The following is a 19625-nucleotide window of genomic DNA, read 5'->3' as shown; positions in this document are numbered from 1 at the left end:
TGCAAACTGTATTCATTTTCTCTTCCTTTCCTCAATTCTGATTTAGATTTTTAGGTCTGTGCTCTCATTGTACTTCTCTTTGGATACTCTGGCCCCAGGAAAAGGGTTCCTGTTTATGAATAGTATTTTAGAGAAGGCTCAGAAGATTTTCTCATATCTCCTATGACTTCTATAATGGATGAGTTTTGGTTTGCTCCTGGTCCTTTGTTTCCTTCATGTAATTCCAGCCAGAGCAATGGAGGAAAAACCAGGGAGTCTAAGCTCAGCTTTCTAGGTTGCAGAAAGCTCTTTTGGGTAGAAAGGGGGGACTAAGGACTATCAGCAATTATTATCATTACAGCAATTACCACTGCTAATTTTTATTATCAACTTATTTTAAATGGGTTGAACAAATAGAAGCTAAGGTTCTGGTCACCCGTATACAAAATAAACACTAGACCAATTAGGGGGCAGGATAAAATTTAAATGAAAATTTTAATGAAAATTTAAGGTTCCTCCAGGGAACCTGGTTCCCTCTCTGCTCACCATGAAACTAAAATACCTTTGAAATCTTTTATTCTGGAGCTATTAAAGACTCCAAACATACCTTGGAACTGTTCAGGTATAACCCTTGTCTCCATTCTCCAAGGAAAGTGCTTTTAAAGCTACCACATATTAAGTGACTACTATGTGCCAAGCATTTTACATATATTATCTTATTTAATCCTCACAACACCCCTGTGGGTTACATATCAATCTCTTCATTTTGCAGATGAAGAAACTGGGGATTTAGGGAGGTTAGGTATCAAAGCAAAATTCCACAACTATTAAGTGATTGAGGAGAAACTTGTACCCAGTTGCAGTCTAACTGAATTGCTTGTACTTTTTGATATACAAGAATTCTTCTATCCCTGCTAGTTCTGCTAGTCTTCCAGTTTCGTTCCGGGTCATGTAGGTCTCCTTTTGCAGACTTGGAACTAACAGGAAACCATTTCTTGCCTTACCTGATGCAGAAACATCAATGCCAAGGACACCTCTTGCAGGGACACAGAAGCAGTAATATTTCTGCCTAAGAGCTGAGAATGGGATAAGAGGGAATGAGTGAGACAGAGGCTGTTTCTTTGATCTGTGCTGTCATGGGCTCTCCAGTACCGAGGTTGGGAGTAGAAAGAGAGGGAATATCTGTTGTTTCTGATTTTAATAAATTTATATGAAGGCCTTTATCTTACTTTTGGGTCAATGCAAAACACAGGCGTGGGGGTGGGGAGTGACTGGAGATGGAGTCCTTTGAGATGGAGCAGGTGTGGCAGAAGTGGGGGGTGTGTTTCTGTGTCGCCTCTTGCCTGCCTCTTAAGTCTGCAAGGCCATTCTGGAGCCCAGAGCCCAATCTAAGGGCTCCAGTGATTATAGGCTGGGAGGCTTCTTCCGGGAGGGCGTTGAACGCGGTAGTATCTGCTACGCCTCGGAGCGCGGCACCGCGTCAGCACCGCGGACAGCTCCTCTAGTTTGGCCTTCGACTCAGACCCCAGAGATCAAACGCCGCCTCTGGGAAATAGTCAGCTTCCAAGGTGGAGGAAGCCCCGGTCAGGTGTGGGTTCGCTTCAACCGACTGTTAAATTCTGAAACTGGAAACCTTCATCCACGCAGCCGCGCCCGTTGCGTGCGCCTGCATCGAGGCATCGCTTCTCCAGTTCAGAGGCAGCCAGCTCGGTTTGTGGTTTTCCTTTGGGTCCGGTGTCTGGGCTCCTTTACCTGTCCCTGGCCTGGGTAAACCGCAGCCGCCCAGAACGGAGATGAGAGTGGAAATGCTCTCCTCCGTGCGGTGATAGATCATGCAAACGGGTGACACCAGTTTAACCAATAAAACAATTTGAATCAATTAGCCGGCTGAGGAGAGTCCCGACGTGTAAAATGCATGTCAGCTCGAATAGGAAAGCATTGATTAACTCGGCCCCTACCCGCTGCCTCCCACCACCGCCTGCTCCTCCCTGAGCTTACCAAGCTCTCGGGGGCCAGGACAGGGACTGACAAGGATCAGGCTCCCCTGGTCTAGAAGAAGAAAATGGAAAGGCAGTGCAGAACCATCAGGAGGCCTGTTCAAGCTTAGGAGACAGCAAAGAATTAGAGAGAGAGTGAGTGGTGGAAAGTTGCTCACCAACTCAAAACGTATAATCAGACTGTAATTCCAAAGTCCAGCTCCAGACTCGTGGTGAGGATTTGCTGGAGCACAGAGTCTAGCTTTGAATAACAGTTCTCCACCTTAATCTTTCAAATATATGATTGGCCTGACAGCTCAAACAGACGGCCTAGACTCCCTGGGGTAATAAAATGCCATGCTATTTTTAGAATTATTGGTTCAAAAGTACTTAACATCACACACATTTCTCTTTCCAATGAAACTTCTTTGCATTAAAAAAAAAATCTCAGGCTTGTTATGGCCAGTAAGTCACCAAGGTAAAGTATAAAAGTTTATGTTGAAAGATGATGTACGGGGGTGGCTACAGGTACCACTCAAGTGTGGATCCAGTCCTCAGAGTACCAAGGATGGGAGGAAAGGCAAAGATTCATCCCACTTCTCTTTTCAAAAAAAAATTTTTTATAGGGATCTGTAGAGGACAAGGAGCCTTTGCCGGGTACAGATGGGAACAGCAAAACCAAAAGGGGAGATCCCATGATTCTTCCTGCTTGGCAGCGACCACACATCTCCCTGTAGTACATTAATGAGGGGACAGGCTTTTCATTGCTTCCCATTTTTGGTCTTAAAATTTGTCCCATTTCCAGGCTTTCTTTCCATGCAGTTCAGGCTTTATTTCTAGTAGCCCGGGTTCTAGGAAGTGTGAGGAAGACGAGCCCTCCTTTTGTGCGAACCCCTGACCTCAGACCTGACTTCAGACCTCAGGGGCTTCCCTGATAGCTAAATCAGTAAAGAATCTGCCTGCAGTGCAGGAAATCAGGGTTTAGGTTCCGATACCTGCGTCGGGAAGATCCCCTGGAGAGGGAAATGGCAACCCACTCCAGTATTCTTGCCTGGAAAATCCTATGAACAGATGAGCCTGGCAGCCTACAGCCCATGAGGCCACAAGAGTCAGACACAGCTTAGTGACTAAACCATCATCTGACCTCAGAGAGGAGGCAGAATCAGGCCAAGGTCCTGGAAACTTCAGAAGAGCAGGTGGGTGGGCAGCCTTCAGCTTTCCACAGGAATGGATTTGTGAATGAAAATGACGCTCTTTTGGCAAATGAGCTGGGCAGGTGCCCTGTGAGTTTTCCTTCTTTTAGGATAGAAGGCTCGGAGGGTACTTAGGGAGCATTTGGTTGATTCCAGCCCCTTAGGACAGAGCCCAATTTGTGCCCATAATGCCTTCAGAAACTAGAAGTTGGGTGAAATATTACTTCACTGCCGTTTGAAACATGCTCGAACAAACGTTACAATTTTTGTCCCTCTGAAACTGTTTTCTGCATATTCATTTAAAATAGCCACAATTCCTCTACCCCTCACTTTTTGTTCAATTGACTCTTTGGTATTACTTACCTTTTGAAGTGCTTTCATACATTCATACTCGAATTTAGTGATGGTATGTTGATGCTATGAGGTAGTCCCGCCTGGCTTCCGGGTTAGTGGAGGTTGTTTTTTCAACCATTTCCACAGTGTGACTACCCAACTCTAAGCCTGTGTGTTTCACCAGGCGGCAATCGAAAATTTGGCTCTGATAGTAAAGGAAAACCTTAAAAGATCTCCCAATCACACTCCCTGTACGTATTCTTCTTAGAATGTCCTCTAAATAGGCAATTTTATCCCTTTCAGATAAAGGAGAGGTGGTCATTTTGACTCCTAACAGCTGATCCATTAGGAGGTAATACACTGACACTTCACTATATTGTATGTGCGCTTTTCTTTGTGGAAGCTATGGGAAATGGTCCTTTCCTATCATCATTATTGTTGTTGTTTCCTTTTCTTAAAAGGGCTTGCTTCTACATAATTCCCTGAGAATTTACTTCCCTGGGAGCATCCACAGCTTGTGTAAGTGCAGGTCAAGGTTGGGGCCCTCCCTGCTTTCGTGTCTCAGATTTTCCTTGTGCTGAGGTAGCCTGCATGGCTTTTACAAAATGGGTTAGAGAACTAATCTGAATGAAGTTGACTGATGAGTGCACACATGCTCTCATTGAGGTCCTCACTCAGTCGCACTTTCCAAAATAGAGAATGCCGCTCTGCATCCTGTCCTAAAAAAAGGGCAAATGTATATTCCAAAGTGAAGACATTCTCCATGCTTCCTTCCAAATTTTTAGATTGGGCACGCTATTCAGAAACTCCCTTCCTCCCCCGCTTTTCTCATTGCACAGTGTTTCAATGGAGCGCTGAAACTATTCTATTCCCGGGCTAAGTGCGGTTCCTCTATCTTCCCAGACACAGTGAGGCTACAGATTTGCGCTGCGTACCCGAGGGAGTATTCGCAAAGGAGGGTGGCTCAGAAAAATGAGGGGAGGAGACGATAATGCGCAGGGATACAGTCAATTTAGAGGTGTCCTTCTAGAATCCGGGGCCTCCAGGATCCAGGTCCCCGGGATGCACGCAGACTACAGGGCTCTCTACGGCTGAATCAGATCTGCGGCTCCGGCACCGCGGCTGCGCTTGCTCCGGGTTGGAGAGGCTGTTGTCGATTGCGGGTGGGTTTAGGTGTTAGCTTTCGTGCCTGCTGAGAAAGGATCTGCTCGCTCTGCCTTTCGCTCTCCCTCCTCCCTCCCTGTAACATGCCAGCCCTTTAATGTGGAGTGTCAGGGAGACGGTGACGTCACCTTGCCCGCTGGGTGGCGTCCCCTCGGTCCGACACGAGTTCAGAGACAGAGAAAGGCGCTGTCAGACTGCGCTCCACCTGGGGCTCGCCTGCCGCGGTTTCAGCGCGCCCACACTTTCTGCGGTCGAGGGGACGCCCCGCCGCAATTCGGGCGGTCCTTCTCAGCCGGCCGGGGTACCAACGCCGTTAGCGCCGACGAGCGCCAGCATCTGCACGCGGAGCCCTCCGAAGTCCCGCCTGCTGGATTCGAGGACCCGCTTGGATGCTTCGCCTCCGAGCGACCTCGGAAGATGGGCCCGCAGCCACGCGAGTAAAGACAGCTAGGGGTTACCAGGTACTGCCGGAACCAGCCGGCCCCCACTCGGCGCACAGCTCGCGGTCCATGATTTGGGATCCCCAGCGGTGGGATTTTCCCGGTGAGGTTGAGGGGCAGCGGAAGGCTTCGGTGGTGATTGGTTTGGGAGCCAGGGGAGTTTAGCTGGGGGTCGTTGGCTCGTAAGTCGGATAAGGAAGTTCGACAGCTTCCTCGGATCAACTTTTAATTGTCTCTTCTTCCTTCACTCACTTAAAAAAAAAAAAAACAACTCCCTACCTAAAGCTCTTGTTTGTGTCTCTGCTCTGACAGGAGTTTCTGGGAGCGCTTGGGGTGAAATTGGATCACACCCAGTCGGACACACGTCTGCCCGATCTAGCGCTGCGGAGGCGGCGGGTCTCTAACGCAGAGCAGCTCCGCGATAGGGCCAGGCTTGCTGAGCACACCGCTCCGGAGCAAGAGTTGCCATTATCCCAGGGTCTAATAAGATGAGAATCTTGTTTAGGGGCGGGGATGAGCTCTGAAGGACCATTTGGCAGAGCTAGGGCTGGTTATTTCAGGCCCAGGTATCACGGTGCCATTTAACGCCCTGTCCCCTGGAAATACTGATCCATCCGAAGTGACAAGCCCAGCTTTCCTCTCGTTGATCGCGTTTGTTCACCCTTCCTGGAGGCCACAGAATGTAATGAGAACTGAGGATCCAGAGGTCAGAAGGGCGAAGGTTGTCAGGATAGACGTCACAGGAACCCAGAGAGGACAAGGATAAGACCATCTGGGTAAAGCGGTATGCTAGTGTATTCAGTGAAATCTCTATAGTGACGAACTCCAGTGGACTGGGGGAGGGTGGCGATGCCACTGCCACCTGTGATTTTCCAGGGCAAACCATAGTCTTAGCAGTTGCCCTGGACAAGTAGCTGTGCAAAGGTCACCGTCGGTTTCTCGGGGAATGAGCCACTTTGCTTGTTTTGACTTAGTGTCGTCACAAAGGTCTCTTTCGCTTGCTTTTGGTGTTATTTTCAATTTACTGGCTGTTTTCCCCCATTAAGTACCCCACTGACAAGAGATGACAGGAATTTTACTGCAGGCCCAACCCAGGGCTTCGGCTTTCAGCCCTCCCACAGATTATCAAGGCCAAGGTTTATCCCTACCGCGGGGCACGTTTTCCCAGTATAAGGTGAAGAGGTATCTACACAAATCAGAAAAAGAAATGTCACAGAAAGTGGTTCACCTTACACCTAAATTTGCCTTTTCAGGCCCACCAGCAAGGATCCCCAAGACTGTTCAGTTTCTTTGCACTGATTCTGGGCTTAACACTCTAGCCTGGACTTACTTGCTCATTGTCATGGAAATGACAGGAAAACAGTATCAATATTTTCAACTCTACAACTTCATCTTTTTAATTGACCTATTAGAGCCAGAACCACTCAATTTTGCAAGTAGCTTTTAGAAAACTTGAAACACCTATTTTGGTGTAACCTTGCATATAGCTTTGTACATTTTCCCCCAAAATTTCTAACTGAAGTATCAAAATATCTAATGGCAAAGATCAGGGAGAAGGGCTTTCGTTTGCTTTAATGAGCTATGTCTCAACCAGCAGTGAAGTTCCGCCAAGGAAACCACAGATACCACAAACATTGCTTTTTTAAAAGGCTTGGGTTTATTGTTTTAACCAAAATCAATCTATTTTCAAGCAAATGTGAATGGTCTCTCTTTTACAATTTGGGTTTCAATGGTCAAGCCTCAGCTTTCCATAACTTCTGTAACCTGTCCTAGTTACACTTCTCATCATTACTTCCTAATTTCTAACAGGCATGCCATTTTATTCTAATGGCTTCCATAAATCCGGGATAAGGTCTTGAGTTTCTTAGGAAGTGAATTTACTTCTTAGGAAGAATTTACGTGGGATATTTAGAACTGAAGTACTTCCAAATCCCCGCGTTTCCAAAGGATCACCTGAAGAAATTTAAGACAGAGGACTTCCCTGTGTCCGAAACTTGGTCCCTTTGCCCAGTGATAATTATATCTTAACCAAAGGACGTTACTATGACAATTCTTCAGTTAACCGCACAACCCACCCCTCTCTTTGGTAAACTGAAGAGCTCTAGCCAACGCTTTCTCCTTTCCCTTCCAGTCTCCAAGGCTGACCCGGAGGGCTCGGCCCGGGCTTCCCCGGCGGAGGAGATGGCTTCCAGCCCGCTGCCGGGGCCCAACGACATCCTGCTGGCATCGCCGTCGAGCGCCTTCCAGCCCGACGCGCTGAGCCAGCCGCGACCGGGCCACGCCAACCTGAAACCCAACCAGGTGGGCCAAGTGATCCTCTACGGCATTCCCATCGTGTCGCTGGTGATCGACGGGCAGGAGCGCCTGTGCCTGGCGCAGATCTCCAACACTCTCCTCAAGAACTTCAGCTACAACGAGATCCACAACCGCCGCGTGGCGCTGGGCATCACGTGCGTGCAGTGCACGCCGGTGCAGCTGGAGATCCTGCGGCGCGCCGGGGCCATGCCCATCTCCTCGCGCCGCTGCGGCATGATCACCAAGCGCGAGGCTGAGCGCTTGTGCAAGTCGTTCCTAGGAGAAAACAGGCCGCCCAAGCTGCCCGACAACTTCGCCTTCGACGTTTCGCACGAGTGCGCCTGGGGCTGCCGCGGCAGCTTCATCCCCGCGCGCTACAACAGCTCGCGCGCCAAGTGCATCAAATGCAGCTACTGCAACATGTACTTCTCGCCCAACAAGTTCATCTTCCACTCCCACCGCACGCCCGACGCCAAGTACACGCAGCCGGACGCAGCCAACTTCAACTCGTGGCGCCGTCATCTCAAGCTCACGGACAAGAGCCCCCAGGACGAGCTCGTCTTCGCCTGGGAGGACGTCAAGGCCATGTTCAACGGCGGGAGCCGAAAGCGCGCGCTGCCCCAGCCCGGCACGCACCCCGCCTGCCACCCTCTCAGCTCGGTCAAGGCGGCCGCGGTGGCGGCGGCCGCGGCGGTGGCCGGGGGCGGGGGGCTCCTGGGCCCGCACCTCCTGGGGGCGCCACCCCCGCCGCCGCCCCCGCCGCCTCTGGCCGAGCTGGCCGGCGCGCCGCACGCCCCGCATCACAAGCGGCCGCGCTTCGAGGACGACGACGACTCGCTGCAGGAGGCGGCCGTCGTGGCCGCCGCCAGCCTCTCGGCCGCCGCCGCCGCCAGCCTCTCGGTGGCCGCGGCCTCGGGTGGCGCCGGGGCGGCCGGGGGCGGCCCTGGGGGCGGCTGCGTGACCGGCGCGGGCGCGGCGGCCGGCGCCAAAGGGCCGCGCAGCTACCCGGTCATCCCGGTGCCCAGCAAGGGCTCGTTCGGGGGCGTGCTGCAGAAGTTCCCGGGCTGCGGGGGCCTCTTCCCGCATCCGTACACCTTCCCAGCCGCCGCCGCCGCCTTCGGCTTGTGCCACAAAAAGGAGGACGCAGGCGCTGCGGCCGAGGCCCTGGGGGGTGCAGGCGGCGCGGGCGCGGCGCCCAAGGCCGGCCTGTCGGGCCTCTTCTGGCCGGCTGGCCGCAAGGACGCCTTCTACCCGCCCTTCTGCATGTTCTGGCCTCCGCGGACCCCGGGCGGGCTTCCGGTGCCCACGTACCTACAGCCCCCGCCGCAGCCGCCCTCGGCGCTCGGCTGCGCGCTGGGGGAAAGCCCGGCCCTGCTGCGCCAGGCCTTCCTGGACCTGGCCGAGCCCGGCGGCGCGGGCGCGGGCGCGGGCGCCGAAGCGGCGCCCCCGCCGGGTCAGCCCCCGCCGGTCGTGGCCAACGGCCCGGGCTCCGGCCAGCCGCCTCCTGCGGGCGGCGCGGGGCCCCGCGACGCGCTCTTCGAGTCGCCCCCGGGCGGCGGCGGCGGGGACTGCAGTGCGGGCTCCACGCCCCCGGCCGACCCCGGCTCGGTGGCCGCGGGCGCCGGAGCCGGCCCCGGGGGCTCCCGGGGCCCCGCGGCACCCCACCCTCACCTCCTGGAGGGGCGCAAAGCCGGCGGAGGCAGCTACCACCACTCGAGCGCCTTCCGGCCGGTGGGCGGCAAGGACGACGCGGAGAGCCTGGCTAAGCTGCACGGGGCGTCCGCGGGCGCGCCGCACTCGGCCCCAGCGCACCACCACCACCACCACCACCACCCCCCGCACCAGCACCACCACCACCACCACCCGCAGCCGCCGTCGCCGCCGCTGCTGCTGCTGCCGCCGCAGCCCGACGAGCCGGGCTCCGAGCGCCACCACGCGGCCCCGCCGCCGCCGCCCCCGCCGCCCCCGCCGCTGGCCCCGCAGCCGCACCCCCGAGGCCTTCTGTCCCCCGGTGGCACCAGCTGCAGCTACCCCAGCGAGGACAGCTCCGAGGACGAGGACGACGAGGAAGAGGAGCAGGAGGTGGACGTGGAGGGTCACAAGCCCCCCGAGGGCGAGGAGGAGGAGGAGGAGGAAGGTCGAGAGCCCGAGGACGACGACGAGGAAGACGAGGAGACGGGGGTCCTGCTAGGGGACCCCTTGGTCGGCGGCGGCCGATTCCTCCAGGGCAGAGGGCTGTCGGAGAAGGGGAGCAGCCGGGACCGCCCGCCGGCCGCCGCGGGGGCTTTCCCGCTGGCGCTGAACTCCTCGCGGCTGCTGCAGGAGGACGGGAAACTGGGTGACCTCGGCGGCCCGGACCTGCCCCCGCCGCCGCCCCCGCCGCTGGCCTCGCAGAAACCCAGCGGCGGCCTCGGCAGCAGCCCCGGCAGCCCGGTCCACCATCCATCACTGGAGGAGCAGCCCTCCTACAAAGATGTAAATATCCCCTTTAGGCTTCTTCTAGCTAATTATTATTATTTAAATGCACCTTTAGGCTGAATCGGTTACATATGCGCAGGAAAGATGAATCACCAGATTTCCCCACGGAAATGAAATATTCAGTGTGTTTGGAAGGGCTTCTTTCCTACCAAGGGTCCTCCATAAAATGTGGTTTAAGGTCTCTCTCTTACAAAGCCTCTGGAAGGCCTTGGGGCCTCTTTTTCCTCCTGTGTTTAAGTTGGCTGCTTGTAGAAGTTGGGAAAGACCCCCTAAGTTGACCAAGTCCTTCCTCTAGTCTACCGATCTCCTTGGCCCAAGGCCGGGGCGCCCCCCTGAGCAGTTCCCCCAAAAGCAGTGGGGCCACAAAAGTGGTGCAGTCTGAATAATCCTATCATTTTTCTTCTATATAATTCAGTGCCTCCCCCAATCATGACCCCAAAAGATCAAAAATACCTTGACTTCAAAAGTTAAGTTCAGTTTCATTTGAACTGCTTTAATGGATACTTGAACCCCAGAGCTCTAGCCAGAATGAACCCTTCTGTAAGATATTGTGTCCAGTAAAACAAAAGACAGGCTCTTTAACAAGACTGGCTTCTCCCAAACCAGTCTCCACTCAGGAGAAAGCGCTACCCAGGACCCCTGAAGACCAAAGTTAAATTTAAGTGGCTTGGCATTCAGTGTTCACTCAAGTGTGCATAGAAAGCACTCTCAGGGACTTGAGAGTCAAGTGCTAATGTAGTGTGGATGTGCCAAATAATGTGGCATGTTCCTTTACAGAGTGTATAATAGGTGCATATTTAACATACTACTTCGTAAAGGATAGGGCAGGTACATGGAGTCCTGCACTTGTATTTAAGCCCAATAACTATTCAAAGAAGATAATCATCAAAAAAATGAAGTCTCCTGAGGCTCCACGGAGTCACTTTTATTGATGCTTCTTCCTGCTGACTGTTGACATTAGCATATGGTTTCATCCAGGCATTGATTTGTGTGTCTAATTCTTCTCCATACAGAATCAGAAAACTAAGGAAAATAATCAAGTTATTTTATCTACCAAGGACGACAACAACTTTTCAGGTAAAAGAAAATAACCTCCCCGTTTTCTTTCCCATATTTAACCGTTTCTGTGAGACTTATACCCAGCATTTTCCTGCTCACACAGCCATTCTGTGGGTTTTCATCCACTGTATTTTATGTGTTTTTTTTAATGTCACAATTTATGTTTTAAAGAGCTGCATTTCTGTAGTTTCCAAGCAATGACAATTTTTCAAATAACAGCACTGTTAAATGGTGTTAGTACTCAAAACATACACAGATACATGTTAAAATTCTTGGATATTTGTGTTTCCCACTTGTCTGTATAGATCACTTGTAGATTTTGTGTTTTGTTTGCTTCTAGATAAGAACAAGGAGCATAGCTTTTTCATCACAGACTCTGATGCTTCGGGAGGAGATTTTTGGAGAGAAAGATCAGGTAGGCTGGGACAAATATAAGGAATGAGTAGTCAGATGACAGAGAAGGGTTGAAATTCATAATCAAAAGACTGAATATTTAGTACAAGGGTAAAGATAAAAAAATCAATTCCTAGTAGATATAACTAAGAAAAGCACAAATGGGAAAGCAGTGACATTAATAGCAATAAGATTATTAATTGCTGGGCATATTTCAGAAGAAAATTCAGAAATATATCAGGTTACACAATGAAACAGGCTGGAAAAGCATAAAATGACAATAATTGAAATGTTCTCTTAGAAACCTTCCATTAAAAAGGATCACAGCTTATTGCTTTTAATATCTGTCAGAAAGACATTAAAGGTGTTTTATGACATCTATGCCAACATTTATATTATCTCCATGATAATGATCTCTACACAAAATGTATAATACATTTACAAAAATTACATTATACAAATTAAATGAAACCACCTTTTACTGATTGCTAAATGTCTCCAAGGGGTTTGGGAAAGACGTGATTAGAAGTTTTGATACTAAGTTGTCTATTGCAGTGTCTTAAGGAGAGGGTTTTGTTTCTTGGGAAAAAGGAATCTAATTTTCCATTTATGTAATGCAAACTGCCTTGGCTTTGACTATTCACGGTTAATTGACTGTCAAACGAGGTTGTTATCCTGCGGCAATGTCTGCAAATTTGCCTGTCAAATGAGACAGAGAGAGCAAGCTAGGAAGTGAGGGAGAAGGAGAAAGAGTGGTGTGGGGAGCAGAAATAAAGAAAATAGGATCTTAAAGAAATCTTATATAACAGCAAAGTACAATGAAAAAGGTCTCCAAACCTTTGTTTTTATTTTCTCATAAAGGAAACTTCTCAATACTTTAAATGGCAAAAGGCAAAAACATCTATTTTAATGAAAAAAAAAAAAAAACCTGAATATATCATAGGAAGAAAGCTATATATATTATGAGATATTTCCAAATTATTTCCTGAATATTTTATATAAATATCGATCAACATCCAGTTTGGGTTGACTTTGCTAAGGAGTTACTGAGAATAATTTAGTGGTATGTCTTTGGCCACATCAAGTCTCCATAAAATTCACAATGCTGGCTTTTGTGCCTTGTGATTTTACCTAGTTGTTAGCACATTTTAAGTGTTTTTCTTATCACTTTCACACTAAAGTATAACCCTTTAAGAAAAAAATTTTTAAATCATCTTTCACTAATTTGCTCTGTGTCTAACATGATAAAGTTTTTTAATGTGGATTTTTCTAAAGTGCACACATAAAGTCACAAAGGCAGTGATTTTTGCCCAGGAACTACCTTTTCCCTAAGTGTGATATTTGACAAAATTGAGGCTTGAAATGGAGAGGATTGCTACCAAGGCATTTCTGGTGGGTTTGCACAAACACACACACACACGGGTTTATAATTCTATTCAATTGATTCTCTAATATCTAGCCATTTCCCAGACATTTCTGGATAGTCAATTGCTTTTCTTTGTTTGATATGTGTAGAAATTAATAGCCACTGGAAACAACACATTCATGAATATAAAAAAACAATTTTGAGAACGTTCCTCAGCCTCAGATCAAATGATATTTAGCAGCTCTGTATAGCTAAAAATAAATTTAAAAGTAGCCCAATTTCTCCCATGCCTGGAAACCACCGATGGGAGTCTATATGTATCCTAGTGAATACAAATTAATCGAGCTGTTTCAACAGCTGATGTGGATGGAGACCTTTGCTAGGTCGGTGTTGTACAACCATTGAGTACTTAAGAGAATTCCCATTCCTCTCTAACCAAAATAGACACAACTCAGAAAGAGTTTAAAAGCAGTGTCACATCCTAGTGGCTCTGTCAATTGGGGGGAATTTTTATCTGTTTTTATTTTATGTACAACCCTATCTTTGAGCATTCCCATGAAGCTCAAAGTCTAATAAATGAGAAAACTTGCAAATAGCAATGACTTATATTTTTAAAATAATGTATAACCTACTCAGAGACAGGATGGGGAATCCCACTTTTCATTTACTTAAGACAAGTTTTAATTTCATGTTGCTTGTTAAAATTAGTACTTTGTAATGTATATGCTTAATTTTAAGGTTGTTTTTCCTAAGTTTGGAAGTTTTTATTTTGGCTATTGGTGATATTAAAGTTCAAATTATACTATATATGTATTTAATATAAAATAACACATTTAGGGAATAATTCACATGAGACTTCATTTCGCTAAAGCATAGCTCATTAGAAGTCTCTCTGCATCTAAGCTCTAACTCTGGGTGCAAGTTTTAAAGAAAATAAAAATAAAATTTTATAAATATTCTATAAAAGATTTAAAATGTACATAGTTTTTAAAGAGGTATCAATAATTTGTACAAAATTGTGGTATAATTTGATGTTTAAATTGTTAAAATAGTTTTCATAGATTTAATGAGAAGATCCAAGTTTCACAATCTGAAATCATCTTTTTGAAACTTTAATTTCCTACCTTGTCCTTAATAGCTAGTATTCATAATTCTTATAAAAATTTTAAGTCAACATTTCAACAAATGTGTATACCCATTAGAAATCTAAATGTATTAGAACATATTGATTTCTTTACTGAATTACCTCTTCTTGATTCTGTATACATGAATAGTCTCTGTAGATTTGTTAAAAACTGAATTTCTCTTCTTTGTCTTCCTCCAATTTTCATGACTGGGCTGGTTCCATTTGAATATGAGTTCCTCCTGGCCTTGGAAGGGGTGAACCAAGGATGATAGCAAGAGTGGATCAAAACCACAGACTAGACTGTTGTTTGATGTTCAGATGGAAATACGAATGCCAAAAGGAAGGAAGTAAAAGTACAGTCAGGATCTGTGTTCACATAAAAATTCCTCAGTGCCTGGAACTCGGGGCGGTACAGTCAATAGTTATGTTGGTAATAACACCTAGTCATACTATTGATCTGTTACTGGTCCCTCCCTCACAATAATTAATTTGATACAGATTCCCAGAGAAACTTGTTCGACATCGATTTTCCATATTACAATTTCATCCTCACATTATTCAGGGAAGCATGTAGATAGTTGGTTATATCATATTATTATTGTCCTGTATTGAATGGGAGACAGGTGGGACGTGAAAGAGATGAAAATATATTATTGAAATGAACAAATGTTTGGGTGAAGAATATATTTTTTTAAATTTATCTTGGAATCTTGGGGTCACAAGAATTTCATCCTCATGGTTCCTTTGCCGAGCCTGTAGAAATGATGTTTTAAACACCAGAAAGTGTTAGGGAGTTTGGGCTTTTGTAGGACTTGCTATACTTTTGGCTATACATGCTTGTAGGGAAGATCAATTCATGGTCTTCACAATACAATACACATTGGAGAAAATCCCAAAATGGTCACTCAATTGATCTATGCGTGCGTGCTCATTTGCTCAGTCATGTCCAACTCTGCAACCCCATGGACTGCAGCTCACCATGCTCCTCTGTCCATAAAACTTTTCAGGCAAGATATACTGGAGCGGGTTGCCATTTCCTCCTCCAAGGGATCTTCCTGACCCAGGGATCAAGCCTGCTCTCTTGCATCTCCTGCATTGGCAGGCGAATTCTTTACCACTGAGCCATTTGGGAGGCCCCAGTTGGCCTGTTTTGGTATTAAGGTACTTACTTAAGATCAAACTCCAAGAATCCATTCATTTAGCAAAGTGTCAAAAATCCAGATGAACCAAAAAAATTATGAAGCCTTGTGATGAAGTGCTTTGGAGTGGTAGCAATAGACTGCTTTATCCAGAACACCTTGCTAGTGAGTGGAGTTATTTTTCCCCATGTAACAACTGTTAACTTCCACATGTACATGATAGCATTCATTTGTTTATTTACTCAGTTACTCCACAAATATTTCAGAACACGCTCAGTCGTATCCGACTTTTGTGACCCCCATGGACTGCAGCATGCCAGGCTTCCCTGTCCGTCACCAACTCTCAGAGCTTACTCAAACTCAGGTGCATTGAGTCAGTGATGCCATCAAACCATCTCATCCTTTGTCATCCCCTTCTTTTCCCAACTTCAGTCTTTGCCAGCATCAAAGTCTTTTTAGATGAGACAGTTCTTCACATCAGGTGGCCAATGTATTGGAGTTTCAGCTTCAACATCAGTCCTTCCAGTGAATATTCAGGACTGATTTCCTTTAGGATGGACTGGTTGGATCTCCTTGCAGTCCAAGGGACTCTCAGGAGTCTTCTCCGATACCACAGTTCAAAAGCATCATTTCTTCGGTGCTCAGTTTTGTTTATAGTCCAACTCTCACATCCATACGTGACTGCCAGAAATACCATAGCTTTGACTAGACGAACTTTTGTTGGAGAAGTAATGTCTCTGCTTTTTAATAAGCTGTCTGGGTTGGTCATAACTTTTCTTCCAAGGAGCAAGCGTCTTTTAACACCTACTGTATGCTAGCTATTTCTCCAGGCTCTAGAGATTCAGAGGTAGAATCAATACCAGTCCCTGTTCTCAAGTTACTTTCAATAAAAAAGAGGAAATGTATGAACTATAAGACAGTATGAATACTATAGTAATCTAAAACAATATAACAGCCAATAAGATTTATATAGCCATATGTCTCTTTAGCCAGGGTTTAATTCAATCATCATTATTGGATAATATCAGTATTTTATTTCTGTGCATATATAGTATAATATAGAATAATGAAATGTCTTTATAAACTACCTAATAAGTCAGTATGCAGTTTTTTATTTTTACATGAATTTTTCACTCCCATGACAATCATAATTATAGTTTATCAGGAGATTTCTGACCTTTTTCTAAACATAAAGATAGACACTTGGTTCAATTTGTCCCTAATACAGATTCAGTTTAGCAACAGTATTTAGTTCTAGTTCATTTTTTTAGTTCACCATTTTAATTAAGTTTGGCTTTTGTTCCACCTTTCAGCCCTGTTGGTAACTGTTGAGTGAAAGTGAGTGTCAGTTGCTCAGTTGTGTCTGATTCTTTGCGACCCCATGGACTGTAGCCCACCTGGCTTCTCTGTCCATGGAATTCTCCAGGCAAGAATACTGGAGTGGGTTGCCATTCCCTTCTCCAGGGGATCTTCCCAACCAAGGCATCAAACCTTGGTCTCCTGCATTGCAGGTGGATTCTTTTACCAACTGAGCCACCAGGGAAGCCCCTGGTAACTGTTACGTTTCAGCAATTTCAAAGAAATTACATTTTTAAATGATTTTTTTAAATCCTTCCTATTAGTGGTCATTAACCTTACTCATAGCAGATATTATACTTCTTTGTAATTAGAGGGACCAAACAAAGTTTTAAGCAGCCAAAATCACCCAGAATCCAGAACCTTTCTCTATAGGTCTCTTTAAAATAAGACCCATGGCTTTAAAGCCAAGTAATATAAGATTAGGGGGATGCCAGTTTGGTCAAAATATTACCTACTCAAAAGTTTAAATGACAGCATTTTGCTTGCAATCCTAGAGTCAAGTTTTGCATATCCTTTTTGAATAACTTCAGTGAAGTTAAGTGATTTGAAATTGAATGCAGCGGGGTAAGCCAGTGAGACAGCTGAAAGCTATTGCAGGTCAAGGAAATCACGTGAAGTGGAGTCATCCTCGATTTCAATCCCTTTCATTGTGTAGAAACGCCAGCACCATTGGACTCTCAGCGTGGCTGCATCTTGTTATATGTATAGAAGTTTTAAAATCAATTTGATTTTCATTGGTATGATTCTCTAGTGTACTTAATATGCTATGGACGGATTCCTGAGCATAGAAAGAAGCAGTTACGCTTCTCATGAATATATAGCAGATGAGGCACTCGGATTTATTATTCCATTCTATTTTAAAACACGCTTATGAATTTTTTTTTAAGTAAAAGAAGAAAAAAATTTCTAAAAAGCATAGACTGGTAGATCTGAGTTTTAATTTTCTCACCTACTAGATGACTTTGACTACTTTGGGTCTCATTATACACCTCTAAATTACTACCAACATTTTTATGAACAATGACTTCATGTATTTAAATATATGTATTTGAAGTGAACTAATCCTCATATTTCAGATATAAATTTCTTTTTATTTATGCAAACATTTTCTTTTTGTGGCTTTTAATAAGATATATGCAACTCAAGGAGACAGAGAAGGACAATTTAAAACTCTCCAAAAAAAAAAAATTAAAAATAGCATTAATTGACAAGTTCTAGAACTCAAGAGAATTCTAAATGAATTCACAATTCACTAATCAAAAAAATGTGATATGCTGATTCAAGAAGCAATGTGTATGCAACTCACGATAAATTTTGATCACAAACTATAAACCCACCGATACTAATCTTGCTCTTGTTCATTCTTTTTGGTTAATGGAGTTAATATTTAGTTAGCTCATTTTATAGCATACCCTCTCCAGTGGTATTGATTTTCTTTTCTCTTCTGTTCTGTGACCTCACTACAGTGCCAAAAGTCACAGGGGAGGAGTTTAATGTAGACTTTAACACCAAGAAATTAACACAAGTCCACGTCCCACTGATAGAGGAGAAAATTACTTAACCTTGCTTTCTGTGTAATTGATTTTTTAATGCCTTAATGCAAAATGTTCTTAAAAACCTCTCTAAACCATACATTGGGCTAAATCTTGATTATTGTTCAAAGTACCAGTTATATAAATTGTAGATTAACTTTGACCCCATCCAAATTGTACCTCTCAGGTAGATTGTTAGGGGAACAAAAAATGAACTTCCAGAAGTCTTAACGTCAGATTATAAAACTAAGATTAATTATGAAAATTCAGTTTTCTTCACAAGTAAAACATACATAAGAGACTCTCAATCAACAGATGCCAGGCCTGTGCTGGGGCTGCTGGGAGGCAGAGTGCAGGACCTCAGCCCAGAGGGCACGACAGGACCCCGGGAACTGTGTGCAGACAAGAAGCTTTGCGTACACATCTTGCCTTCTCTTCTAGGGTCCATTCCTCTGCACCAGAACACCCATGGTAGCACATGAGTCCCCACGAATGACAAAAACATGTGGATGAAATTTTTATTCCTCATCCAAATGTTAGAATGCATGTGTATCTCATGTATAGACGCAGCCCCAAACCACAATAGTTTCATTGACTAAATTTACCCTTCAGTGTGCATTTTCTGAAATGTATTTTCTCCAAATGTTTTTCATCAATTGTTGTCAACAACCATCCTGGGGGAACAGAAGGACCTTTCAAAGACAAGCAACTTGCTAACCGCTGGGGCTGCTGGCTGGGGTAAAGCCACAGGGTGCAGGTTGCAGGCTCAGAGGAGACTTTAAAAGGGAGACAGCCAAGATAAGGAGTAGGAAGCAGAGTGGGATTGAAAGGAGAAGGAAGGAGGGCTAGGCAAATGCCAACAATTTTACTCTTCATCCAAATGTCAGGCATTTTATATTGTACCCTCTGTACTTAGATGCCCTGTATGCATACAGGATACAGGACTTAAATGATCTTATTTATTGAATTTAAGTTTAGCTTGAGAACATAATATCTATTTAATCAACTTTTCCTCCCATCTCACAGCCACCAACAAACAGAACAAGTTATCTGACCTACTCATTTGGCTCTTCAAATTAAATGAGCTCTAAAAAATGTAAGATTTTTTTTGCAGTTGGAGGCCACAGCAGACGTGTATGTGAATTAGCATTTTCATGTCTTGGTTAACATTCAGTGCTATAGTTTTGTTTGTCCCTGGAAGAAATTTTCCAAATGTCAGATAGAAACAAAAATTGAAATAATCACAAACTTCTCCAGTAAACTGAAAATATAGAGTAAATCTTAGACTGTACAATGGATCAAAGTATGCTTTTTTGGTCTGTAGGAATGAGTTAGTACTTGAAAAACATTATGATAATTGGAGTTTCACAATAACATTAATTTGTATTTCTTTCACAAAGCAGATTCGATTAAATGAAGTACAAGCATTTGTAGAATGTATCCGTACCCTTCCCTAGAGCAGAGGCATTGGGGGTTACCTGTAGAGCAGGATTCCTCTGCTTTCAGAAAGCAGATTTTCTAGCTGAGGGAGACCAAACTAGTGTAGGGAAGAGTCAGTGGCACTTGGGGGACTTCTGATTTTGGATGGACTAGGGGGGGTGCACCGTAGGAAAGAGAAACCACCTAAAACAGAGCCAGCAGATGTCTGCCTTGGGGAAAGGGTTTGTGCTTAGTGACAGAGAAATTCAGGTTGGTGGAGCTGGATGGGACAGGGTTACTGGAGAACCTGGAGTGGGTCATGCAGTGTAGGCCACAGGGGACCACTACAGGGTCTCGAGCAGAGGTGTGCCATG

At 45.8% G+C, this 19625-nt stretch overlaps 1 protein-coding gene across 1 annotated transcript in view; it reads left to right on the top strand.

Annotated features, from left to right (window-relative positions):
- Positions 1-7266: 7266 nt before the first annotated feature.
- Positions 7267-19625, top strand: part of SKOR2 (SKI family transcriptional corepressor 2) — a 39842-nt gene continuing 27483 nt past the window's right edge. Inside the window, exons 1-3 of the mRNA XM_065935174.1 lie at positions 7267-9855; positions 10872-10935; positions 11258-11332. Of these exons, the coding sequence (XP_065791246.1) occupies positions 7267-9855; positions 10872-10935; positions 11258-11332 (2728 nt within the window). The remainder of the gene's footprint in view (positions 9856-10871; positions 10936-11257; positions 11333-19625) is intronic.

This window comes from Muntiacus reevesi, chromosome 4, assembly GCF_963930625.1.
Source record: "Muntiacus reevesi chromosome 4, mMunRee1.1, whole genome shotgun sequence".
Taxonomy (NCBI): Eukaryota; Metazoa; Chordata; class Mammalia; order Artiodactyla; family Cervidae; genus Muntiacus; species Muntiacus reevesi.
This window is presented reverse-complemented; position numbering and strand designations above follow the sequence as displayed.